The sequence below is a fragment of the Protomyctophum parallelum genome, assembly GCF_964188405.1.
Source record: "Protomyctophum parallelum genome assembly, chromosome: 18".
Taxonomy (NCBI): Eukaryota; Metazoa; Chordata; class Actinopteri; order Myctophiformes; family Myctophidae; genus Protomyctophum; species Protomyctophum parallelum.
Window position 1 is genome coordinate 38023609 of NC_139716.1, and position 27214 is coordinate 38050822.

The 27214-nt window shown below is 45.2% G+C and overlaps 1 protein-coding gene across 1 annotated transcript in view; it reads left to right on the plus strand.

Annotated features, from left to right (window-relative positions):
- The window catches only part of LOC310876130 (ADAMTS-like protein 1), a 177302-nt gene that overhangs the window by 142519 nt on the left and 7569 nt on the right, over positions 1–27214 (plus strand). The window contains exons 6-14 of the mRNA XM_083789575.1: positions 2422–2569; positions 3447–3531; positions 10642–10958; positions 13496–13625; positions 18095–18305; positions 20711–20890; positions 22115–22253; positions 23096–24146; positions 24739–24866. Of these exons, the coding sequence (XP_083645701.1) occupies positions 2422–2569; positions 3447–3531; positions 10642–10958; positions 13496–13625; positions 18095–18305; positions 20711–20890; positions 22115–22253; positions 23096–24146; positions 24739–24866 (2389 nt within the window). The remainder of the gene's footprint in view (positions 1–2421; positions 2570–3446; positions 3532–10641; positions 10959–13495; positions 13626–18094; positions 18306–20710; positions 20891–22114; positions 22254–23095; positions 24147–24738; positions 24867–27214) is intronic.

Below are 27214 nucleotides of genomic sequence, written 5' to 3' on the forward strand. Positions count from 1 at the left end.
CCTTTTGAAATTCTTTACCTTCTATTATTACAGACCCCCCCAAAAAAAGCAATGCCAAAAGTGTTTAAGCCAGGAGTGTGAAACAGAAATAGTTCAAATACACACAGTCTCTGAACATTTTTGACCCGCAATTCCACTGTTGTTTTCCTTTTTAATCCGCAAGTGGCGTTCTTCAACATAACAGCAACACTTGTAACCACTAAAGTAAACGTGTGTTTAAAACAGAGCCAATCCCATATGATTACCAGTAGCCTCTCTTTTACCGCTCACCCGTGTCCCGTCTGGCCCAGCCGCCATCCAAAACTCACAAAGCTTTAATTAAAAAACCAAAAGCCAACAGTGCACATACTGAGCCCTCGTCTCGCCGCGTGCCCCACACGCGTGCACGGTCACACGCACCTACGGACACACACAGTGCACGGTCACACGCACCTACGGGCACACACACAGTACGTGTTGGCTCGCTCATTCTCTTGCAGGAGAGCCGGCGCCTGATTGGCCAGTGTAGCTTATTTCCTACTGGATGTTGATTAGCTGTTTTTTTAAGCATCCCGTTGATTAGCTGTTTTTTTAAGCACTGTATTTTAGACGTCTAATACAGAGGTTTTCAGGTCCTTGAGCTATATGATGGAGTTGGTAACCAAATGGACCCTTATTAGATCTTTAACTCTTTAAAAGTTACATTATTGTTATCTGCATTACAAATCTACACAATTAGAGAATGTAGAAGAATTGTTATTTTGATCAACGTTGGCCCGTTATCTCTATGGATACCACATCAAATACAGCATGGAATTGTGGACAACATCTTATTCAACGACAACGAGAATATTTAAAGTTTTGGGTCTGAGAGGCTAAATCTCCTCAAATCAGGTTCAGGTTCAGGTTCAGGTTTATTTGTCATTTGTATAGATACAGAGTATACATACAATGAAATTTATTTTGCTCAGAGCACTCTCCGTCTTACATACACAGGACATAAACAAACATCTATAGTGCAAGAAAAGACAAAAAACAGTAAAAGAAAGTGCAAGTGAAGTGAAGTGCAATACAGTTCAAGGTCGGCTGTTCAGCAGCCTGACTGCCTGGGGGTAAAAACTGTTACTGAGACGGGTGGTACGAGATTTGATGCTCTGGTAGCGTTTTTTGGAGGGGAGTAGTTTGAACAGGGTATTTGCGGGGTGGCTGGTGTCTTCCATGATGTTATGGGCTTGGTGGTTCCGTGGCTCGAATGCTGAATAAGTAATGGGCCTTGATATGAAAAGGGTTGAAAACCACTGGTCTGATGCTCAGTGGGTTGCCTTGTGTTGAAACATTAGACATACCAGAGATGGAAGGTTCCCTCTCCCGGATCAGACGCTCTGGGGACTCGGGGTTCAACTTTGTGGCTATAGCCTAACAAACTGGGGCGGCTGTTTGCCGTCTGCATTCTTCCTTCTGAACTTGCCCGTGAATGCTTGTTTTGGCAGAAGATACATGAAACATGGGGTATGTTTTATGAGGAACAGTGAGCAGGTTTGTAGGGATTATTATTATTCTATCCTTTGAGTGTGGAGACCTTATAAGACATCAGTGTAATTAAACAGACACAGTGGCGGTCGACGTAGATAGAGGCATAGACATACTGTATAAAGGTAGACGCCTCTTCCGGCTCTGGGGCGTCTGTATCTCGAGGGAATGGCAACATGGAGGCTAAGCTTTTCCCAGATTCCTTGGAAGCGAAGTGAAGGGACGTTCGGTAGGCCAATCAAAGTTAAGGGACGTTCGGTAGGCCAATCAGAGGCAAAGTGAAGGGACGTTCGGTAGGCCAATCAGAGTGAAGGGACGTTCGGTAGGCCAATCAGAGGCGCGACTCCCTTCTTCCCAGCGGCACATGCTTTGGTAATGTAAACCGGAAGTCCCGGCAAAGACGTGCTGTGATTGGTCAGTAGACACTTGAGTGGCAGCGACGCAGCATGCCTTTGACCAGAGCCTTAGATATAGACAGAGTTACCCAAACTCTGTTTAGTTTTAGTCATAGTCTTTTGAATAGTTTTCATTTAGTTCTAGTCAGATTTTAGTCACCTGCAATGTTAGTAGTAGTGGTAGTGTTAGTCGACTAAATCTACAGTTGATTTAGTCGACTTAAATGTAATTTGGCGGGCCTTGATGCCGTCGTAATGACTCATTTTACACTCGCTGAAAATGGCGAGTGTAAAATCTACAAGCTCACAACGTGTCGCAGCGCGGCGCATTGTGAGCTTGTAGATCTGCTACTTTCAGCATGCAACCGTGACTTATACTGGATCTCTGGTCCAAGCTAGTCCCTAACATTTTAGAAAAAAGGTATAGTCGACAAAAGTAAAAGTGTCCTAGTTTTTGTGGAACACAACATGAACTGTATTGCCCCTGAACATGTTTTCTTTCCTCTTCCTCCACCAGTGCACAGTGACCTGTGGCCAGGGGCTACGCTACAGGGTGGTGCTGTGCATCGACCACAGGGGGCTCCACGCAGGGGGCTGCAACCCCACTACCAAGCCCCACATCAAAGAGGAGTGCCTGGTCACTGTGCCCTGCTACAAGCCCATAGGTACTACTGTAGGCCAGTGGTTCGGGGACCCCCAGGGGTCCTTGAGGGAGTTCCAGTGGGTCCCCAGCTAAATGATAGTTTGGAACCAAAATGGACCCTTATTGGTCTGTAACTCGGACAGTGTACAATTGGACCCGGCAATTTGGTTCCATTTGTACACTCTCAGAGTTAAATTAGCATTGATTTTACAATATAAATTGGGGTCCCATAGATGGAAATGCCATAAAATGGGGGTCTGCCAAAACCTATTGCATATCAAACTGGGGGGTGCTTGAAATTAAAATGGTTGAGAATCACTGCTAGAGCCGTAAACATCTTCTCTTATGGAGGTCCCCTGGCACATCTTCAAATGTGGGACTGCGGGCTAATTTGTGGCAATTTGGGGGTCCTTGACATGAAAAGGGTTAAGAACCACTGCTGTGTTAAGAAATTAGAATGCCACTTTGTGGTTGCTTTTATTCGATGTGCCATACAGTTTTGTGTCTGTATCCGTTTTTAGCATAGGCCTAGTATTGACCTGTGGTCATATACTGTAAGAATTGTATTCCTATTTGCACCACACGCTCCCCGATGAACTGGCCTCATATATGAGATTGGTTTCTCTGAGGCACCCCTATAGCTTCTCACCTTATCACGATTGTCCTCGTATCAAATCTCTGATAATGTCAAACGAAATTATGACAGTATACACACCCAGTAGTTTATTTTGAACCCTTATACAATATAAAACAATATACCGGTACACTTATGCAGCGTCACTCACTACACTCAACAAGCAGGGCTTCAGTATGTCAATGTCTACCATGCTCTTTTTACACTCAACAAGCAGGGCTTCACTATGTCAATGTCTACCATGCTCTTTTCCCCATTGTTCCAGAGAAGCTCCCAGTGGAGGCCAAACCGGTGTGGCATAAACAGGCAATAGAACTGGAAGAAGACGTCAATGCAACCGAGGAACCTACGTGAGTACTAACCAGGGGGGCAGTCAGACACATATTTTGTGAAGCCACTAAGGAAATCGGGACATCCTGAAAGTTGATATAATGGCCTGTTGTGGCGCTGTCATTGGGCCCAAAAAAGCCCATAGCTCCATAGAGGTCCATGTATTTGGGCCCAACTTCACCTACTGTAGACTGTATTGCCTTAATAAACATGGCCATAAATACTTTCTGCTTCCAGTCACTAGTTTAAAGTCTCATTTCTCATGTCATAATATTCTTTTTGGAAATTTATGGTCCCATTTATTAAAAAAATGTCGCGTATGTTCTGAGGGGCGTGGCTACCGTTACAGTCTATGATCGGGAGCCACCCCCCGTTCAGTCAAAATAAAAACCAACGAAGAAGAAGGGGGGAAGTCCCGCCTCGTTGTCTGGGCCAGCCAATGGCCAGCTGGGCCCAAACGGAGCCAGCCAATGGCCAGCTGGGCCCAAACGGAGCCAGCCAATGGCCAGCTGGGCCCAAACGGATCTAGAAAGATGGCGATTTACAATTCAAGGACTGACAGGCTTCATTTACGTCCATATCGAGCCGGAGAACGCTTTGTCCATATTTTTTTACAGTCTATGGTACTAACCTTGGACCCTACCATACCACGCACGCACTAGGGCTGTACCCTAGCCCTTATTTTAGGACTCTAACTTCGGCAGGAATTTGTGAACATTCGGACCATTTGTTTCTAATTAATAAAGAAATAACCGTCTCGATCAGAGCGCACAGCGCGTCTCCCCCGCTCTTTATCAATCTCTCTCGTCTCCCAACACACACACAGACACACACACACACACACACACACACACACATAGGCCAGATGTCCCGATTTGTGCGTGATTGACCCGCATTTCAATGACTTTTCATGCGTCCCTCAAATTGAGACGTTGTCCCGCATTATGATAGACAGGCTCCAGTTTTCAAACGTGCGCTTTATCTGTGGGTCTGTCAGCAGCGGCCAGGGGGCGGCCAGGGGGCGGGCCGTGACAGAGAGGGGGAAATGGGGCGCTTTCGGAAATACCACACCGGAGCGCACTCGCCTATTAGTTTGCATTGCACAGTGGGCTCAGTGCGCTATTTCCGAACGCGCCCCAAATCAATGCGCCGCGGACAGTTTAGTGAACACCCACCAAAACAAAACAACGCACGAAACACAGTACAACGAGGAGAAAGGGGAAGAAAATGAAGTGCAGTTACTACAACAAGCACAGGGAAGCTATTTATCCGTGGGTGAAGAAGCCATGCAGTGCAAGGCATATTGAAAGAGTCTTCTGTGACATTTGTAGTTAGAGTCGTTTCTTAGTGACACACGGAGGAGGTGAATAACGACGTGAAGCAACGTGTTGATCAAAAGGAGGCTTCACGGTGCATGGACACGTTTGTACTAAAACACGTGTGTTTGTGTGTGTGCGTGTGTGTGTGTGTGTGTGTGTGTGTGGCTGATTGGCTGATTGGCTGCAGGCCCATCACCAAATTAATGTGCACATGGGGGATTTTGGAGAGGGACAGCGCAACAAGGAGATAGACATAACTTCTGCACTAGAAACATCCTTTTTTTGACATGCTCATATCACATTCTCGCCGAGATATATTTTCGAGTTAATAAAAAAGGAAAAAAGATAATATTTATTTTTATTAAAAAAACAAAAAACAAAAAACGAATGGTTCAAACCCATTAATTAAGATTCGAGTGCCAACCCTAACGAGCGAACATTCGAACCTTGAATGTTTGGGGACAGCCTTAGCACGCACGCACACACACACACACACACACACACACACACACACACACACACGCAAGCACGCACACACACACACACACACACACACACACACACACACACACACACACACACACACACACACACACGTTTGTCTTATTATCTTTGTGGGGACATTACCACTCAGGGCAGTGATAGACACACTTAAATGCTAATTTCCGTTGTTATAGGATAGGTCGATTTTTAAAACGTGTGCCCCTGGAGGAAAATATAGGGGAGGGTTATGCCTCTAATCTCAGTCCAAGAGAAGGTCAGCAAATTTTACTTTGACAAACAAATAACTAAGACATCCTTGCCAAAAACAACAACCGCTTTGAATGGAGACCACTAGGGCCTCAACCACATCATGAGAAACAGGCAATATAAACAACACAACAACTTTTGTTTGGGAAATGAGAGGCAAACCCGGCTGCTGTCCATGGTTTTTATTTTTATTTTTTAAATTTATCCCTCGATTTTGCAACCCATTTTTACACCCAGTGTCAATTATCTAATAATGTAATCCTGGGCGCTACACTTCCCTTGCCAACGGATTGACCTCATGCTTCCTTCTATGCATAAGGAGACCAAGCTGCTTCTTTTCACCTGGCCGGACGTAGCGTGTGGAAGGAACACGTTATTCCAACCAGTTCCTTTCCCCCTCCATCAGGTGCTCCGGCTGGCCAGGGGGAGGTAGTTTAGACTTTAGAGGCCGAGATTACTGCATGTTTTTGTGAGGTTACCTACCCTAGGGGACACGGGGAGAACATGCACACAGAAAGGCCCTCTTGCCAACCCCACCCAGGGTATGGGCACTGATGACGTGGAGGAGAGAGCACGCCCACAGCATCTTCTAGCTGTGAGGCGTGAGGCGACAGCAGTGCCACCCAGTGTTGTTTTTGGCAGCAAATATATTTTAGTTTTAGTCATAGTCTCTTGATTAGTTTTCACTTAGTTTTAGTCACATTTTAGTCACCTGAAATGTGTTAGTGTTGGTTTAGTTTTAAGGGCAGTCCATACTGTTTCCGACCATCGAACTCGCAACTTCTGAAACGCATTCCTCCGAATTTTTGTTCTGAATGCTGCGCTCCCAGATGTTGTGACTCGACGAACTCTACTTCGGAGAAAAAATAAAAGTCTGATCTTTCCGACGAAAAGTTTGGTGGTCGGAGACAGTATGGACTGCCCTTTAGTCGACAAATTGGTTATTCGAATGAATCGAATAATTCATGTATTATTTAGACCTTTAACCACTCAAGGTTTTAGACGACTAAATCTACAGTTGATTTAGTCGACTAAAATGGTGCTGATTTGATTGGTGGATGTTTATTGTTACTGCCATGCCTAAATAAAGTGCTGTGTATTCAGTAATATCAAGTTTAAATAAATAAAGTTAAATAAAGGTTAAATAAAGTGCTGTGTATTCAGTAATATCAAGTTTGACAAGTCAGAGTAGTTGGACGGTGCTGTGTATTTCTTTTTAGGTTTTTTTTAAATATATTTATTAATATCAAGTTTGACAAGTATTTTAAAATATAATGTCGTGTCATGGAGTTTTTCTAACTTTCATTAGAGTTAACTTGATTTTTTCATTGCTCTGTTATGTGACCATCTGGACATGTCCACTACTATTACCCTTCGTATCCCTCCACTTTGGAGGGATAACGTTTGCACTTTGTACGTTTTATTAGCAGGCTGGGCCAACTCTAACCTTTAAAGATGGAGTGCCGTGATGTTTGTATTTCTTTCCACCGTTTTTCATGTGCTTATGAGGTGACACAGTACTTCATTAGACCCCTTGGTGTGGTTGTTATGTGCAATGATGGCCTCCCTTTGTATTTACAGTAGGGTTTCTTCCTGGAGGCTGAAACCTTGACGGGAAGAAACCTTGGAAATAAATCACGGCACAAAATCTGTATACCTTACCCAAGCACTAACGCCTCACACTAACCATAAACTTAAGACGTACATCCTCTATCCAATCTACCCCTAACCCTAAATGTTTCGTCACCCTACATATAACACTTTTCCTCAAAACAGTGTCCCCCCCCCCTGTTGTTACTATCATCGTGTTGACTTTTTCATCACAATAGTTATGTACCATCTACTAGTAAGTAAGTAATTTAAAGCAAGATTAGGATTGTATTCTGCTATCGTTCATCGACAAACCCTTAGAAGCATACTTAAATCATCTGCTCTTAGTACCAAAGCCGTTAACTAATTGACTAACTGTTATGGCTGGACTTCATGCAGAACAATGATGAATACTATTTACCATATTCACACAAGATATATATATATACTGTATGTGACATATGTGACATAATTTGTCACAAAGGTCCTGTATATACTGCTTGGAGCAGCGATTTACTGTCACACATAGATTCTGTTGAAACCATCACAGGTGTTGGAGCCTTGCTGTAATTTAGGCGGAGAAACATGGCTATACAGCCACTGCTAAAGCCATACAAATTCTCCAGGTGCACAAACCGGGGAAAACCTCCCCGAAAGAGAGAGAGATTTACAACATTAAATATCCGCTTTACAGATTTAGCTTCACTCTGCAGAAGTAAGGACGTGAAAAACAGGCCCCAGATACACAGTTTCAAAAAACTGTTTTCACAGTGCCAAGACAGTGATTTGCCTGAAGGTGAAATTGAGTCTGACAGGGACACAGAGTCTCTATATTGTGGCTGCGTTTTGCGTCAACCGCTGTTTTCGTCAAGTTTCAAATCCGTACATACAGCAGAGTACTCACAGAATATGTATCAATTTGTGCACTTGTCTCTTCATACAGCCTGTGTAACACGTCAACCGGTTGTCATGTGTACTGACAGAACTATTTTTTGTCCTGGCAATATAAATTCTTCCTGGCTCATCTCTCGAAGTTCTGTAGGTCTAAGGCCATAATCCTTTGTTGAATGTGTGTACTGTCAGGCCTTAAGCGGGGAGAATGCCTCGAGATATACTGCGCCGGGTCACAGAGGGTTAAAACAGAGAACCAAAGGTGTAGTGGCTGTTGGCCAGTAGCTGGCTAGTAATATTAATTTAGATGTATTCGTGCCCTAGGTATCCAGGGAACAATAAAGGGATATCTGGGGTATATGGACGATCTCTGAACTGTAACTAACCCCTTGCATGACTTGTGTTAGCTACCATGTTAGCCAGTTCAAAACATCTCTCTTCTATGACTTATCTTTGGACAAGAGAGAGACCATGACACTGTGTGTGTGTGTGTGTGTGTGTGTGTGTGTGTGTGTGTGTGTGTGTGTGTGTGTGTGTGTGTGTGTGTGTGTGTGTGTGTGTGTGTGTGTGTGTGTGTGTGTGTGTGTGTGTGTGTGTGTGTGTGTGTGTGTGTGTGTGTGTGTGTGTGTGTGTGTGTGTGAGAGAGATGATCGATGCCAAAACAGATGATTTTGTTCTCTTGCAAAAAAAAAAGAAGCATGTCGTCCACCCCTCAAGAGCACATAAATATCTGCGTATAATATGCTGTCACTCAGCAGCCAACAACAATATCTGCCGTCCATATGGGGGCCAGGTTACGGATGTTAGGGTCTGGGGAAGGAAATTCCTGCGTTAGACTTATTGCACCTCCATCGCCAGCTCTTAAGCCGGCCTCTAAACCACCACTGTGCAATGGCTTGATTTTTGTTTTTAACCTGCGCATGTTCCTTTACTTACCGCCTTATTGTATACAACAGCGTCTCTGGATATTCACGGATCTGCCGTGTAAATGCAATTGATTTGAACTAAATGAGGCTTTGTCGAACGCTAGGGAGTATTTATATTGTTTCCGTCGGAACGTTCAAGCGGGATTTAAAGAGCATTGTTTACGAACCAACAGATGTATTTTAACTGCCCGTGAAGACAAACATAGCCGCAAGGCCCCGCGCTTGTTGACTTTGGTGCTGATGTTCCAAGGTCTAACTCGGGCTGGTGATTCATTTGTTTGTCCAAAGGCCGAATGACTCCTGGAACGCTCGTAAAGACCCAACTTAGCTGCAATTATGAGTTCTTTATTGAGGCATCTAGTAAAAGAAAGCCAGAGGTTTTATGTTGCGGTTTGACAGCTTGACCGAGGAAGAGTGCTTAATGACACGAGCTGGTGATGCAAACATGGGCGCACGTGTGCCCTGCCTTGTCAGAATGCAATGCTTATGGAATGCATGGGGCAGGCCGGAGCAACAGGACACTATTATAAGCCTTGTGTGCATGTAATGACTGATTGTAGGTACATACAGTACAGTAAAGGTTTGGGAAGTGTATCAAAACCAACCATTAAAGCGTCTTTTATGGACATTTTGTCAAAACTTGGGTTATAAACATGAAACAGTATGGAGGACCATGTTGTAATACCGGGATGGTTGCCAGTGCTCTGAGAAGCTGTAAGAACTAGCTAGGGATGATTATGAGTAGTATAATACACTGAGAATACCAAAACTTTCAGCCATGGGTCCTTCCTTAACACATTGTATAGCAGTTAAATATTTAACATACAGTATATAGCTGTCAACCTATAAGGCACCTCTCTCTCTTTCCCTCGCTCTCCTTTCTGATTCTTTTTAACTCTCTTTCACTCAGTTTCTGTCCATTTCAATTTCCATCAGGTTTTTTTTCTCACCCTTTGCTTCCCTTCTTCTACATTGAGGATTTGACAGCAGGCTGGCATGCAGTCGAGGCCTGCCTGCGTTCGCCTCGGCCAATAAAAGTCCACCGATCTCGTAGCATTTCCCACTCTCTGATCCAGTCTTAAAGACGAGGACGTGCATCAAAGCGCTTTATCCGAGGGAGGCCGGCCCTAATGCCTCGCAGCTGTTCAATTAACCACAGCAGGACTGGATTTCACAAATACTTTGTCAGTTTATGAACTTATAGCAGCAAATGACAAAGATCTGTGAGGTAGAGAAATGCCAAAAGCCTGTGATATTCTCCATAAGACTTTGGTGTGTGTGTGTGTGTGTGTGTGTGTGTGTGTGTGTGTGTGTGTGTGTGTGCTTCCTTCCTTCCTTCTGTAAATGTGTAAATTATACAAAATATGAAACAGGATACCCTACTTCTGTAATTAATTTGACCTGTCAATACCCATGGTCCTGGCCCAGGCCGTAGCGTAACGGTCTGGGCACCGGACTGGTAATCCAGTCGCAGTGTGCCGCGGGTTCGACTCCCGGACCCGACACGGCCTTTACTGCATGTCATCCCCCCATCTCTCTCCCGTTTCCTGTCAGCCTACTATCTGTCCCTTCAAAAATCAATAAAAGGCGTAAGCCGCAAAAAAAAAAAAAAAAAAAAAAAAAAATACCCATGGTCCTCTCCCTCTGCTACCAGCTTCATCCCGGGGCCGTGGGCGCCCTGCAGCAGAACGTGCGGCGCTGGCCTCCAGCGTCGGGCCGTCAGGTGCCAGGTGCTGCTGTCCTTTTCCCAGACGGTGGCCGACTTGCCCGACGACGAGTGCGAGGGGGGCAAACCGCCGGCGTTCCAGCCCTGCTACCGCACTCCCTGCGCCGGGCCGGACGGCCGAGGCAGAGCGGAGGAGGAGGAGGAGGAGGAGGAGGAGGAGGAGGATACGGGTATTCCCCAGAGGGAGGAATTGCACGACTGGGAGTACGAGGGATTTACGGAGTGCTCCGAGAGCTGTGGAGGAGGTATGGGGTCAAGATGCTATACCAAACAAACACCCACAGTACGGTACAAGTCGAAATGTATTGTTAGAATCGATACAAAATCGTATACCAAATAACAGGCACTAAATATATTATTTACCATATAATAGAGTATAGAAGAAGTACGGAAGAGTACAATATAACAAATATGTCGTCAACCCATGTTTTTGGCCATAGACCATTTTCCCTTTAATAGCTCTTATTTTTTTCCACATTTGTGAAAAGTGTTAAAATATTTTTGAACTTTACAGTCAATGTTGGCTTTTATGAATTTGGGTTGTAATTCTATCTCTTCTCTAGGGACTATTTTGTCTAGAATGTCCAAATCAATCGATGCGTTAAAATGCAATAAAACCCAACAATAATATAACTTTGACAAAAACAAGGTGCCATAAAGTTCTCTGTTGGAAGATCACTCTCAAGCAAGTTTCTAGCCTCTGCCAGTTGATTTTACCATACAGAAATGTCTGGAATTCAATGTTTCCCTGAGAAATCAAACAATCCACATTTTGCTGGTCTACAGTTTAACGTGAGTTGTAGTCAATCGACTAAACTTGCTACAGTAGGTGCTGGTATGGTCTTTTAAATTTAATGCACATTAATCTGTTCTGCTGTATACCCATTCTGGGCCGGAACCCCTTTTGTAAGCATTATGTCATACTTTAGCTATTGAAAAATAGCAGATCTACAAGCTCGTAGCACGGCACTCGGCTTGTAGGTCTGCTATTTTAGAAAAATCGTGAAAATGTGGCGCAAATCTTTGAATATATATTCTTTCGCAGCGAACGTTTTTAACTCAAATCTTTGCTTCTTGGGGGGTCCCTGGAACAACATTTTCAGATGGGGGTCAGCGGCCAATTACATATATTTTTAGGGGTCCTTGACATGAAAATGTTTGAGAACCACTGATATAGAAACATAGGTTTTTCAGAAAACATTTTGGATTTAGAAGACATTTGTAGAATCGTCCTCAGGTCAAAATGGGTTAATCTGTTCTGCTGTATTAAACCGTATCTAATCACTGCATAATAATAGCAGTCCATAGCAGTGAGTATATACAGTAGGTATTGTGTATGTTCACGTTATATATTGCAGGCAAAGCTTATGCTACTCTCTGCAGCGACCGTAAATGTGTGCCACTTACTATGACAAGACCCTTGTATGAAGTCACAGCGATGGGTGGTGACACCATGTCAATGGCTGACTAAACCCATGCCTGTATGGCCTTTGAAGTAGAAGTGAGCTTTATGATATAGGAGGATAATGGATGGTGTAACGAGTTTAACTCTAAAGGTCATACATCACCAATTCGCACAACAGCAGCCGGGCAAACTGCGTGCCAGACAGAGACGGCTTTCCCAAAACATCCTGCCAACCTGAGTTAGGGGCCACTTTCATCTCTTCACCTCCACTTCCAAGCTTTCGGTGCGTGCGTGCGTGCGTGCGTGCGTGCGTGCGTGTGTGCGTGCGTGCGTGCGTGCGTGTTTATACATTTGTGCTTTTGTGTACATGTACATGTGTTTACATAAGTGAGAGTGCCCTCTGATTATGCATAATTTGTGTGTGGGTGTGAGTTTACGTGTGTACATACGTCTGTGAGTGGGAATAATGTTTGTAGGTCTATTGTGTGTGTGTGTAGTTAAGTGTATACGTCTGCCTACAAGCATGTCGTTGTGAAAGGGCACTTCAGGCATGATTGCCGCAGGCTGGTCTGGTCTCGCCTGGTTGCTTGTGTGTGTAATGCACCCACACCCAGCACGGTCATTCCCCCATTGGGAGATGATTAGAGAGCCGTATCGGATGTCGCGTACACACCCAGAGGGCTGTGCTCCTGTGGACCATCACGCCGCTGGGCCGTTTGAAGCGCCGGGCCTCCCTGTTATTGTCCCCAACATCAGAAGCAGACTTGGCTGTAGTTATGTTCCTCTCTGCCTTTTAACAGAGCCTGACATCACAGCGTTGATCGGCCCCACAGCTTGAGTGTGCGGCCCATGTTGTTTTGACGTACATTAGGGCTCCATTAGATCACAATCACTGCTTGTTTTTGTAAAGGGGCGCCTAATATTTTGGTTGCTTCCCTGCAACGTCTGTTAGCAATATGTTGTGTTTTTCTTTGTGTGCAGCAGCACGCTAATGTGAGGGTAACGGACACAAGAACGGCGTGCGTGCGTGCTTGAGTGCGTACGTGCGTGTTGTGAGTGTGTGCGTGCGTGTGTACGTATTCTTGGTTCAACAAGGTATATACAAAATATACACACACAAAATACACACGGTCACACACACACACACACACACACACACACACACACATTTTCAGTTTGCGAACCAAATGTTGGTTGGCAAATTCAAAAATTGCGCAGAGCGTTCTTCCGGGTCCTTCAAAACGCCTCTGAGCAACTTCCATTTGAAATGAATAGCGGCGTTGCAGGGCTGTCGCTCCTCGTCCGCTCTCTAGATATATTATAACCCTATATGGACTGGCCTAGTGATTGCCTTGTGGGTTGCTTTATTGTTGTCAGGTGTGCAGGAGGCTGTGGTGATGTGTCTCAACAAGCAGACCAGGGAGACAGTGGGCCAGAGCCTGTGTGAGAGCTCTCGCCGCCCCCCCCAGCTCCTACAGGACTGCAACATCCAACCCTGCCCACCCAGGTAAGAATACCCTCCAATCTATGAGAAACATTGAAAGTTTGAAACATCTCCGCTATGCAATTTCTCCTAAATGAAGATGTACAATTATTGTAAAAAGGGTATCTTTGAAAAACAAAGAAAATGTCCCGCAGGCAGACAATGATTGTCTGTCCTGATGAAGGTCTAATCGACCGAAACGTCGACCTAATAAAGAGCAACATTGTCTGTCTGCCAGTGTCTGACAGTGTGTGGGACCTTTTCTTTGTTTTTCATAGCTACCCTTTTTAATATATGCTCTATTGCCCTACGCACCTGTCACTATACCCTTCTGTGGTGTGCATCAGCCTTTAGCTGTCAAATTATTTGCATTTACTAATATCCAGTTACTTCACATGATTCTTCACATCATCCTCTGAACCTACTGTATGCAACGTAAGCCCTTGGCCCCCTCCTTTAGGCAGAAAATAGACGAATCTACAAGCTCACAACGCATAGCTCTGCTATTTCCACTGAATGTTCAGAATATTTTAGCCTACTATTATGACGACATGCCCAGGATAGAGGCACTAGAGTCAACGGGGTTAACCCATTCTGAACGGGCACCCATTTTGGTGTCAGCATCGTGTTATGCTTTATCGTGTTATGCTCATATCGCGCCACCGAGTGGCGCGATACGAGCTTGTAGGTCTGCTATTTTTTGAAAAATCGAAGAACGACTGACATTTTTAGAATCTGATCTCGGGTCAGAATGGGTTTATCAGACCAGTGTGTGTCCAGTGGAAAACCTCGTATGAATCTGATCTCAGGTCAGAATGGGTTAAATGGAAACACACCCGTTATTCATTTGCATTCACTGTACTATATACCTTTATGCAGCCTACCGTGTTTTTAGTCCCTCAAAATCTAGGGTTTCATCCCACCTTAACTCATTCTGGGCGGGAACCCCTGTTGGTGTTTTAATCATTGTTATACTTTAGCTATTGAAAAATAGCAGATCTACAAGTGCCGCGCTACGAGCTTGTAGATCTGCTATTTTTTTTAAATTTGCCGCAAATCTTTGAATAATATATTCTTTCGGAGCGAACAATGAACTTCAGCTTCTGGGAGGTCCCTGGAACAACATGGGGGTCCGCAGCCAAATACAGATAATTCTGGGGGATCTTGACATGAAAAAGGTTGAGCACCACTGACATAGAAACACAGGTTTACCATCACTGACATAGAAACATCCAGAAAACTGAGAACTTAGAACTAGAAGAAATTTTTTGTAGAATCGGCCCCAGGTCCAAATGGGTTAAATCATCTCAGTTCATAGGCACATTAACTCCCGGTGACACTGAATCAGCCTGACAACAAATGGATGGGGCCGCATCTCAGCGGGCAGGAAATGAAGCCAGTGGGACGTCCAGCTGAGCCCAGTCTGAGTCACACACACACAATAGGGATCAGATGTCCATGTTCACTAGGCCTCTGCAGTGTGTCGTCCTCATCCGTCCTCCCCCACAGGGGAAGGAGCATTTGTAAAGAAATATAGGTGTTTTGACAGCATGGAAGCGTAGGAGGGGGAGGCTACCGTTTTAAAAGCCCTCGGAAAAAACTATCATAACAGACACAAATGGACATTGTTATTTGCCTTCTCACATTACTGTATGATGGTGCTCTCTGTGATCATAATGTCAAGATGGCGATGATTTGAGAAGGCCTGGAATAGCCTGCAATGAGTGCAATGCCAGAAATACGCTGCTGTCGTGTTTTCCTTTTTGCGTAAAAGGTTTTCGATTACCAGCATGTCCTATCTATACCACTGGGGTTTATCGTAATAGTTTTAGTGATTGATTGACAGAGGCTATTGTATCATAATGTAATTTACAGTTTTCTGTAATATTTCACTTTCTCCCACTTAACATCATCACCATTGGCCATAAACTGTTGTGATGCGGAGAGGATCTGTCATGCAGTATTGTGGAACTGCCAGAATTGTTAACAACGATACTAAATCAGTTTAATGTGTGTAAATATGTGTAGTATTGCTGTAATCTTGTGTAAATATGTACACAATATTCAGTTTCAATTCCTTTTTAAATGATATATCTGCCCCTGTTGAACAACATAACGGCATGTTGTTAATCTGTCCGAGCTGTGGCACAACGGTGGGCGCTAGATTGTGTGTTTGGCCACACGTTTCAAGTTAACACTGTGCACAGCGCTGTTGTCCTTCCACCACTCGCACCCATGTCAGTAAATCCAGAGGCTTGCAGCCTTACCTCTGGCTGTTTTTCCAGGCCTTGATTCTTGTTTTCAGGCACAACAAACGCGCTGCGTTGGACTTGTTTCCTTTGGCCCAACACCCCCTTCCCAGAGGCCTCCTCGCCCTCCCATATTCCTCCACTTGGATACTGTTCCCTCTGAAGGGGAAGCAGCCACAAGGCTTGGCGTTGAGCATATATAGTCCCGGTGCAGAAACAAGCTCCGCTCCCAAATCTCTTTGGGTTCCCTGGAAGCCTTGTGTAAATAGGAATAGTTTTGAAATATCACCCGATCTGTCAAAGCGCGGACGAGTGAAGTGGCTGCCATCTCAACTCCAAACCAATGATTTCAGGCATCTCCGTAAAGGGCTTGTGACTGAGGTTGGATATATGTTATGCAACAATATGAAAAGTTGGCATGGCCGCCGCTCTTTCAAGATCGGTGTAATCCGAGAAACAATGCATGCTGAGAAAAACGTCAGCGAGGGATTGATCACCCTGATCTTCTGACATTGTATTCGACAGGCTTATATGAGGATAAAGGAGGTCCAAAGTTTACCTCACGATTTTCCCACACAGGTTTTAGGGAACGCTCGTGGACATTTTGTGCCGTTCTTTTGTTGGTGAGAGACCGATATTTGCGTTCAGTATTCGCCTGCCATGATATGGCCGTTAGGTTAATTAGGTGAGTAATGGGGAGCAATGAGGCTTCTTCAGTGGAGGTTGGCAGTATATTCAAACAGTATATTCAGTATATATTCCTCTGATTGGAATCACTGTTGGGTAGGGGTACACAGTACATAAGTAATAAGTAAATAATAATAATAGTAATAAGTAAATAATACACAAGTTACTATACAATGTCATAGGTTAAAGTCTTAGTTTCTAACAAATGCAGAAATGCATGCACATTTAACTGGAACGTGAGTCAGCACTCTGCCATATCCACCTACTGTAGTCTACTTGGGACCCTTGACACAAAAAAAATAGATACTTCTCGATTTCCACCCTGGTGATCATTACTATGAGCAGGTTAATGAATATCTAAATATAATATATTGTTATAGAATATTACTTTGAATTGAAAGTCGTAGGTAATATGTATATTCCAAAAATGTTTTGGACCTTAACCCATTCTGGGCGGGCACCCATTTTGGTGTCAGCATCATGTTATGCTTTAGCTATTGAAAAATAGCAGATCTACAAGCTCATAGCGCGCCACCGAGTGGCGCGCTACGAGCTTGTAGGTCTGCTATTTTTGAAAAGATCGAAGAACGACTGACATTTTTTAGAATCTGATCTCAGGTCAGAATGGGTTAATCAGACCAGTGTGTGTGTGTCCAGTGGAAACCTCGTATGAATCTGATCTCAGGTCAGAATGGGTTAAAGGCTGAGGACTAGCGTTCACTAGCCCCAAACACAGCTATACCAAGTGAATGCTACTGAAAATCATACAACGGGTCGTTTCGAGGAAGCAATCTGATTGGTTGAGACAGCCTTCTAGCCGTGGTTCAAACGAGCACCACTCCACCACACCCAATCAAAACAAATAATTCAGCTGCTCTGTTCTCCCAGAGCGCAGCAAACTCGGGTGGCTAGGCTAGCTATAGTTTCTTGGGACATTTGTGGTCGTATAGTGACTACATCTGTCATCTGTCAAAATATGTTTTTTCAGCTATTCTCTTAGTTTTAATTAAGGGCAACTGTTGTATAATTGCGTTGCTTTGGGAACTCGCCCTGTGGGCTCGTTCCTGCAGCATCGCAGGCGTGCATTAATGACGTTAAACCACCCCCTCTCTCGTGTAATATTGCTTAATTCAATATGCTTTGTGGTTACATTTCGGAACGTGTAGTGTTTTTACATTTAGAAATAGCAACTATGCATAAACCAGACACACATTAATCCATTTTGGGCAGGAACCCATTTTGGTGTTAGCATTATGTCATGCTTTAGCTATTGAAAAATAGCAGACCTACAAGCTCGTAGCGCGCCACCGAGTGGCGCGCTACGAGCTTGTAGGTCTGCTATTTTATGAAAAATCGAAGAACGACTGACACAGAAACATAGCTTTTTCAGAAAACTGTCATTTTCAAACGGACATTTTTTTAAATCTGATCTCAGGTCAGAATGGGTTAATTCAATATGCTTTGTGGTTACATTTAGGAATGTGTATAATGTTTTTACATTTAGGAATAGCGACTGTATGCATAAACCAGACACACATTACAATGAAACCCCAACAGGTGGGAGACGGCAGAGTGGAGTTCGTGTTCCGCTACCTGCGGCGTGGGTCTGATGACTCGCACGGTGGCGTGCACGCACAGGCCCTCACGGGACCGCAACCACACGGAGAGCATCCGGGACGAGGAGTGTCACGCCCCCAAGCCCACCCCTCTGCAGGCCTGCAACCGCTTTGACTGCCCTCCTCTGTGGGACCCCAGGGACTGGGGACAGGTATACATTCATCCTCTGTGGGACCCCAGGGACTGGGGACAGGTATACATTCATCCTCTGTGGGACCCCAGGGACTGGGGACAGGTATACATTCATCCTCTGTGGGACCCCAGGGACTGGGGACAGGTATACATTCATCCTCTGTGGGACCCCAGGGACTGGGGACAGGTATACATTCATCCTCTGTGGGACCCCAGGGACTGGGGACAGGTATACATTCATCCTCTGTGGGACCCCAGGGACTGGGGACAGGTATACATTCATCCTCTGTGGGACCCCAGGGACTGGGGACAGGTATACATTCACTCCTCTGTGGGACCCCAGGGACTGGGGACAGGTATACATTCATCCTCCTCTGTGGGACCCCAGGGACTGGGGACAGGTATACATTCATCCTCTGTGGGACCCCAGGGACTGGGGACAGGTATACATTCATCCTCCTCTGTGGGACCCCAGGGACTGGGGACAGGTATACATTCATCCTCTGTGGGACCCCAGGGACTGGGGACAGGTATACATTCATCTGTGGGACCCCAGGGACTGGGGACAGGTACACATTCACTCCTCTGTGGGACCCCAGGGACTGGGGACAGGTATACATTCATCCTCCTCTGTGGGACCCCAGGGACTGGGGACAGGTATACATTCATCCTCTGTGGGACCCCAGGGACTGGGGACAGGTATACAATCACTCCTCTGTGGGACCCCAGGGACTGGGGACAGGTATACATTCATCCTCTGTGGGACCCCAGGGACTGGGGACAGGTATACATTCACTCCTCTGTGGGACCCCAGGGACTGGGGACAGGTATACATTCACTCCTCTGTGGGACCCCAGGGACTGGGGACAGGTATACATTCATCCTCTGTGGGACCCCAGGGACTGGGGACAGGTATACATTCATCCTCCTCTGTGGGACCCCAGGGACTGGGGACAGGTATACATTCACTCCTCTGTGGGACCCCAGAGACTGGGGACAGGTATACATTCACTCCTCTGTGGGACCCCAGGGACTGGGGACAGGTATACATTCACTCCTCTGTGGGACCCCAGGGACTGGGGACAGGTATACATTCACTCCTCTGTGGGACCCCAGGGACTGGGGACAGGTATACATTCTGCCCTCCTCTGTGGGACCCCAGGGACTGGGGACAGGTATACATTCATGACCAGTGTTGTTCTCGGTGACTAAAACTAAGACGAAGAATGTTCGTCGGCTACCTTTTTCCACTGATGAAAATTAAATGGAAAAATAAGCTATGATGAATAAGACGAAGACTAAATGTACTGACAATTTGGTCAACAAATAAAAACTAGACTAAAATGTTAGGAAGGGACTAGTGGACAAGAGATCCAGTATAAGTCGTTTTCCACTTGGTTGCATGCTGAAAATAGCCGATCTACAAGCTTGTAGATCGGCTATTTACAGCAAGTGCCATTACGACGGCATCAAGGCCCACCAAAACCCTTTTTTGTTGACTAAATCAACTGTAGATTTAATTGACTAAAATCTTATGACATTAAGTCGACTAAAACTAAATGAAAACTATTCAAGAGACTATGACTAAGACAAAAATCTAAATGTGCTGCCAAAAACAACACTGATTATGACGGATAACAATGATACATTACATTCAATTCAGTATTGATGTGGACAAATTGGGTGGTGTAGCCTCTGCCAACACTATGGAAGAGGAAGAGGTTAAATTCATGGCTCTGTCAGTGCAGTATAGGCCTATTTTATTTATTTTTTATTTATTCTCGAAATTACACTGGGTATTAAATTAAACTCATTTTCAGTGTCGTCGTCACAATACATCAGAATATCAGGAAAAGAAAATTAAAAGGTATACGTGAAGGTATATGTGAATTACGTAGGTTTACAAAAATATAAAGCTAATTTCAAAACAATCTAAAAACAGTTACATATTGTTGGGGTCTGTATGCTCACCAAGGTTTTAAAACGACTCAAGGGTATTAATGTGGTCAATCTTAATGTCGTTTGCAGGTCATTCCATGTATTAGGGCCACAGAAGCTAAAAGCAGATCTACCAAGTTCAGAGTTAACTTTTGGTACCTTGAATTTGGGGAAATTACTTGATGTATTGTTATTGTGTAAAAATAGATAGAGTCAATAAATAAGGTTTGAAACAGTCTAGTTGTTGCAAAGTAGATGTCAATCAAGTCTGTCAATACTATGATGACAGTTTCTTGTACACTAGCTGTACTGATATCTACAACTGACCGGGGGTCCATTTGGTTTATTTTGTACACACTCAGAATTAATCCATTAAAACCAGGAACCCCTTTTGGTGTTTTAAAGCATGCAATTTTCTATTTTATACCACTGATACAGTAACATAAGTTTTTCAGAAACTGTACGCGTTTTCTGTTGTATACGCAGTGCTCCCGCAGCTGTGGCGGTGGTATCCAGACGAGGGAGGTGTTCTGCAAACAGAGGCTGGCAGACGGCAGCGTGCTGGAGCTGCCGGAAACCTTCTGTCCTTCCGTCAGTCCCCTGAACCGGCAGCCCTGTGCCACGCTAGAGTGCCCGCCCAGATGGGTGACAACTGACTGGGCGCAGGTAGAATATAGCTCTATATGCAGTGGCGTGCACAGATAGACACTAGGGGGTGCTAGAGCACCGCCTGCCCTTTTAGCAATTTTGCAAAAAAAATTATTTTATTATTTTCTTTCTTAATTTGTAGTGTGTGGACCATGCGGTGACATTGATCAAATCTTGATAAAAAAACGCTTCTACTATATTATTTAGGCCCCCCACAATCTAAAGCTATGTTTCTATGTCAGTGGTTCTTCGATAAAAATAAATAAATAGCAGATCTACAAGCTCGTAGCGCGCCACTCGGTGGCGCGCTATGAGCTTGTAGATCTGCTATTTTTCAATAGCTAAAGCACCAAAATGGGTTCCCGCCCCAAAATGCGCTGCACAAGGTGCCCTTTTTTCCACTTGAGCACCTGCCCCTCTAAATGTCTGTGCACGCCACTGTCTATATGCATAGATACTAAAAAACATATAGAGGCCTCTTTGGCCGCTACAGTTCATTGGAGCGACGTGTATCGACATGAGGGCGGAAGTTCGCCAGTACGCTGCCACTCAAGTGACTATGGCCAATCACAGCGCGTCTTTTCCGGGACTTGTCACACCCGAAACGTCCGCTCTGTGACACATGTGGAAGTTTTTGCGAGGCACTATGTCTCGTCTCGCGTTGCCAGACTGTTGCCTCTCACGATAGTCTCACGGAAGTAGGACGAGTTATTCTGTGTGCATTTATTTACTGAACATAAATGCGCAATTTACCATTTAACATACCTACTGTACTACATTCCTACCTTACGTTGTTTAGTCCATACCTCACTTGCTGTATGATTGAGTGATATGGCACTGTGCTGTGTCACCATATACAGTATACAAGCAATGTTTTTTACTTGGAGAAAAACCACAAACAAAAGCTGTGTTGTCTTCACAAACACAGTTTTGTTTATTATGGTTACATGCAGTTCACAAGCATTGATTTAGAACAGTAATTATGCTGTTGACGGGGACTCTGCTTAAAATATACGATATACAATATTAGTGGACATCTGCCAGCCAGCCAATGAGAAACAAGTGTTTGATGTGGCACATGATATATACAGTACGATACTGCATGACATGTGACATTTTCCAGATGAACGTATGATAAATGGTGGAAAATAAATGCCAGGATGGGGTGTAAGGAGGACAGGATATATGCACAGGATGCATCTGTGTTCATACCGTATAGTAACTCCCTTTTTCCCCCTGCAGTGTTCAGTGACGTGTGGTGAGGGCATCCAGAGGCTTCAGGTGGTCTGTAGGAGGCAGCATCGGACCATGGCCCCCGAGACCTGTGCCCCGACAGCCAGGCCCACCAGCATCCGGGCGTGCTCCCTAAGGCCCTGTGCGAGTAAGAGAGAGAGAGAGAGAGAGAGAGGCTCTGTTTGAGTCGAGCTCCATTTAGTTTCATACAGGAGTGCGAGGGAGATTTGAATTTGCCAACGGGGGTTTTTTGGTGCTAAGCAAGTCAAACATTCCGGAGCCAGAGTATGAATTCTCTTAAAAACCGCCCTGGTAAATGTTTGCGTTTGTTGGGGGACTGGGGCTAATTCAGGTTAAGCTCAAGAATTTCTCGTGAAAACAATTGCCCATCTTAGATCCGTGGAAGAAAAGAGGGAAAAAAAGCCACTGGCCCAAGTAAGCCTTGGTTTTGTTTCCAGTGTGCTAAAGGAGAATGCTGGAAAAGTGGATATTCGGGGATTACTTGTATTTTTTCTGACCTTTAAAATCATCAAGTCAGAAATAAAACAAAGCAGGCCTTGTCCTCAAGCTGTTATCCCTTATGCATTCATCATTTTAAACATCTTAGTTTACACGTATAATAGATCACTGTTTTTTTGTTTTTGTTTTAAAGGCCTACTAAAAATAAATAGAATCGCACTCCAAAAATGTAATTTGATCTAATGTAACCCCTTAAACCCTATATAATTCACTGGCAGGGTTCCCCGGAGCTCTATACTAGATTATATCTCTTCGCTGAAAATAGCCAATCTCGACGATCACAATGTGTCGCAGTGCAATGCGCTGAGAGCTTGTAGATCATCTATTTTTGGCAAAGCCTCTACAATTATCACATGCCCAGAATAGTGATACACTTTAGGGTAGATTAGCTCAACTCACAGTTTTCGATCGTCCCGTCTTCATCCAATGCCTGACATTATATTTCGACTTCCCCATCCATTACCGTCACAGAGACCGTGGGCCCAGACGTCGTCAAGCCAGACCCCACCGTCCTGACCCAGAAGAAGGTCTACATCCAGTTGAGGAAGAGCAGGAAGCTGCAGTTCGTCGTGGGCGGCTATGCCTACCTGCTCCCTTGGACGTCTGTGGTCATCCGATGTCCGACCCGGCGCTTCCGCAAAGGTCACATCCAGTGGCTGAAGGAAGGGAAACCCCTGGTCGGCCTCCCCCACATCTCCATCACGTCCCTGGGCTATGTCAAGATCCAGCAGCTGCGCGCGTCCGACGCCGGGGTCTACACCTGTGTGGCGGGTCAGGCCCGGGAGAACTTTGTCCTGAAAGTCATCGGCAGCAAGCAGAAGCTCTCCGTGCCGGAGGGTGGTGGGGACTCGTGGCTCCTCCAGGACGACCGGCGGAAGGCTAGCCCTCAGGAGGTGACCCTGGCAGGGGAGAGGCTACAGGAGCTAAGGCTGTCCTTCAACCGCTACGACGGCATTGTCCAGCACTTGCTCGCCATCAGAGGCTCCTCCGTCCAAGACAACAAGCATGCCGTCGACGCGCCGCGCTCCTCCGGCGAAAAGAACCGGTCGACGCTCAAAGAAGAGGAAACGTCGCCCGCAGAACTCTCCAGTCCAATCGTGCTGATCGCCGAGACCCAGAAGCTGGACGAGATCGCCCACAACCTCTCCGAAGGCATCGGCAGACCGCAGGGGGAGCTGCTCATCGCCCAGCTGCTCAGCGAGCTCACGGTGGTTCAGGGCGAGACCAACGAATCTACTCTCCACCCTCCGGACAAAGCGGAGTCTTCCACTCAAGGACCCCTCCTTTACAGGCCTAACGTCAAGTCCCACGCGACGACGAGACAAAGAGGCCCGGTCTTCATACAGCGCCCGAGGACGTTTGGCGTGGCGCCCTCGTCCTCTGAGCTGGTGGTCCACGTAGGGACGCCGGTGTCACTGCAGCGCCGGGTGACAAGCGTGGAGTTGAGGTGCGAGGCTTCGGGAAATCCGGAGCCCAACCTCAGCTGGACAAAGAATGGAAGGGAGTTGCAATACAGCAGCAGGTAAGACAACTTGTGTGCAAAGAGTTTAAAGTTATGATTAGTAGTATGTCATTACTAGTATGTCATTAGTAGTATGTCATTAGTAGTATGTCATTAGTAGTATGTAGAGAATTGATTTGGAGTGGCTGCCTGTGTATCCCCAGTTCCCCACCCAGGCAGTTGCCTGCAGTGTTGATTTTGTCGACTAATACTATGGCAAATAAATGTTCGTCGACTACCTTTTTTCACTGATGAAAACTAAATGGAAACTACATGAAAACTAAGCTATGATGACTAAAACTAAGACTAAATATATTGACAATTTCGGCAACAAATAGAAAAGTCGACTAAATCAACTGTAGATTTAGTCGTCTAAAACTAGACTAACACAAACATTCCAGGTGATCAAAATGTGACTAAAACACAAAAAAATCAAAGACACTATGACTAGAAAACGATGAGATTTTCAAGAGACTATGACTAAAACTAAAATCAAAGTTTGCTGTCCAAAACAACACTGCCGGGCAGTTGCCTGTACTTGGACACCCAGAACACTTCTTGAAAGATGAAGTGTTCTACATTGAGTGGTTTATCTGGTCCTTTGCGTTGGCAGAGTAGGCCTGTTGCCAGACGGCTCGCTGAGGATCCAGACTCCGTCCAGGGTGGATGAGGGCCTGTACACGTGTACCGCCAGGAACCACCTAGGGTCCACCTCTCTGGCATCACGGCTGCAGCTTATAGGTGAGCATTAGTATACCACGAATATGCTTTGGATATAACTTTCATTTTTGTCAATAAAACGCCGGTATAATGAATACACTGACTGTACTGCACGAGTTCTTTATTATGCCTGGTTTTGTGTTTGTTTTCACCTGTTTCATTTCACAGTTGAAATTATTGTGCAGCTTTCAGCTATTATCTTTTTGAACACTGCATGTTGCAATATACACACGCACATGTGCATGAGCGCGCGCACACACACACACACACACACACACACACACACACACACACACAAATACGCAATTACGCACACACACACACACACACACACACACACACACACACACACAGAGCAGATAAAAGCTTTTACACTGACTGCGTCAGCCTCTGTGAATGTATCGAAAGCTCCCGGCCAGCAGGGTCGCCTTCTTTAACGTCCCTCCTGTTCTCCAAGTGAGCTAGCGTGATTAGTGGCGACCGTTCCGTACGCTTCACCATCAAAGAGCCGCCATGCACCGTCCCTCCGTTTCCTGATGTCCCGCCACTCTCCCTCCCCATACGACAACAATTAGAGATTCCAGGCAGCATTTCAAAGCAGATTAGGGCGGGTGCGTCCCATTCGCCTAATCTAAACGGAGGGGATAAAGGAGCTTAAAAGTGTTGAAAAGGATCCAAACAGAATCTCATGGACCTTTCAAGTCCACTGCAGTGAAAAGGCCAACATTATAATGGGGGTTGTACTTCCGACATCGCGCTCGTTCCACGGATAGGAAGCGAGCCCAGGTCGGAGGCCTTTCAAGAAGAATGTGGCACGGAACACAATGGATTTCCTTAAATGGAAAATGTACCATTAAATAGGTCTCACATGCCATTTCTATGATGTTGAACAGTCCCGGTGTGATTTGTGAACTTTAGGAGTCTTCCAAAGCTACGGCCAAGAGAGCCAACAATCTTGATAATGTTAGACAAGGACAAATGTTGGAACTGCTTCAGCGACAGTCAATGGGAGACAGATTTTATATACTCGGTGAAAGGATGCATTTGATGAAATATACAGTCAATGGGAGACAGATTTTATATACTCGGTGAAAGGATGCATTTGATGAAATATAGGCAGGCTGAACCTTTTATGCAGAGATGGTATAATACTTGTCCAGTTTAATGATCATTCGTTCAGTGGTGTAAAGAGGCCAATTCACCACAACACTGATTGTTTCTGACACAAGTGCCCTTAGATTTTCCTTTTAGAAAAGGTTATTGTCTCCACCAGGCCGAAGGCATGTGGGGAGAGTATGTTTTGCACTCCGTCCGTCCGCGTGTCCGTCCGTCCGTCCGTCCGTCCGTCCGTCCGTGTGTGTGTCCGTCCGTGTGTCCGTGAACAGCTAATCTCGGCCACCGTTAACCCGGTTGATGCCATATTTTGCGCACACACTCCCTGGATGCCAACGATGAACCTCTGCCCCAAACTTTCCAGAACGGCCTGTTATAGCGCCACCAGGAGGCCGCTTTGTGCAAAACAAGTTTTTGCACAGTACACCTACAGATTTTGTCCAAACATCACGCAAATTGGTACACAGTCTCTCTAGAGCCATTCAACGAAACGGGTCTTTCACATTTATCACACTCCATCCTGATTGGTTAAGATTGGCTTCCAAAGTTCACAGGAGTGCTCAGTTTCAAACAAAATGCTGCAAATCATGAACACATCGCGTGATTTCCGTGAAATTGTGCACCCACATTCCCACTAGGCCGAGGACGAAATGCCACATGAACAATTTCAACTCAGCCTCAAGGTGGCGCTATAACTTGCCGAAAAGTGTTTTTACCTCTAACTGCACGGATCTGTGGATAACCTGGTGGAGACCTGTGCCCGGAAGGGCACTTTTTCTAGTTTATTTCTGTATTTTATTTTTCAGATACTTACCGTAGTACTTATTCTATTATTTGTTGTTGTTGTTCATGGCTGATGTATCCTGCATGTACCATAAAAAATCACACCAGTGTGAACCGAGTGGTGCAACTCCTGTCTATTGGTTCTCTGTATCATTCCAATTTGTATCGTCCAATTTCTTCTCTGTATCGTTCCAATTTCTTCTCTGTACTCTGGTGCCCCCTACTGGTATAAATAAGTAACATACTCGTGCTCACTTATATACAAACATACATACAGGTACCTACCTACCTACCTAGGTACACGGACGTTGCTGGATGTAGGAGTGGTTGCACCACTCAAAAAATATGTCCTAAAGTGACTGCAAAAAGTCGCTATTTGTTTTTTTAAAAGCTTTATACCCCGTTATAACATGTACAGTATTTAACGATGCAATGTGACATAGCTGTGTTTACAAAATTCTGTACCCACGTCC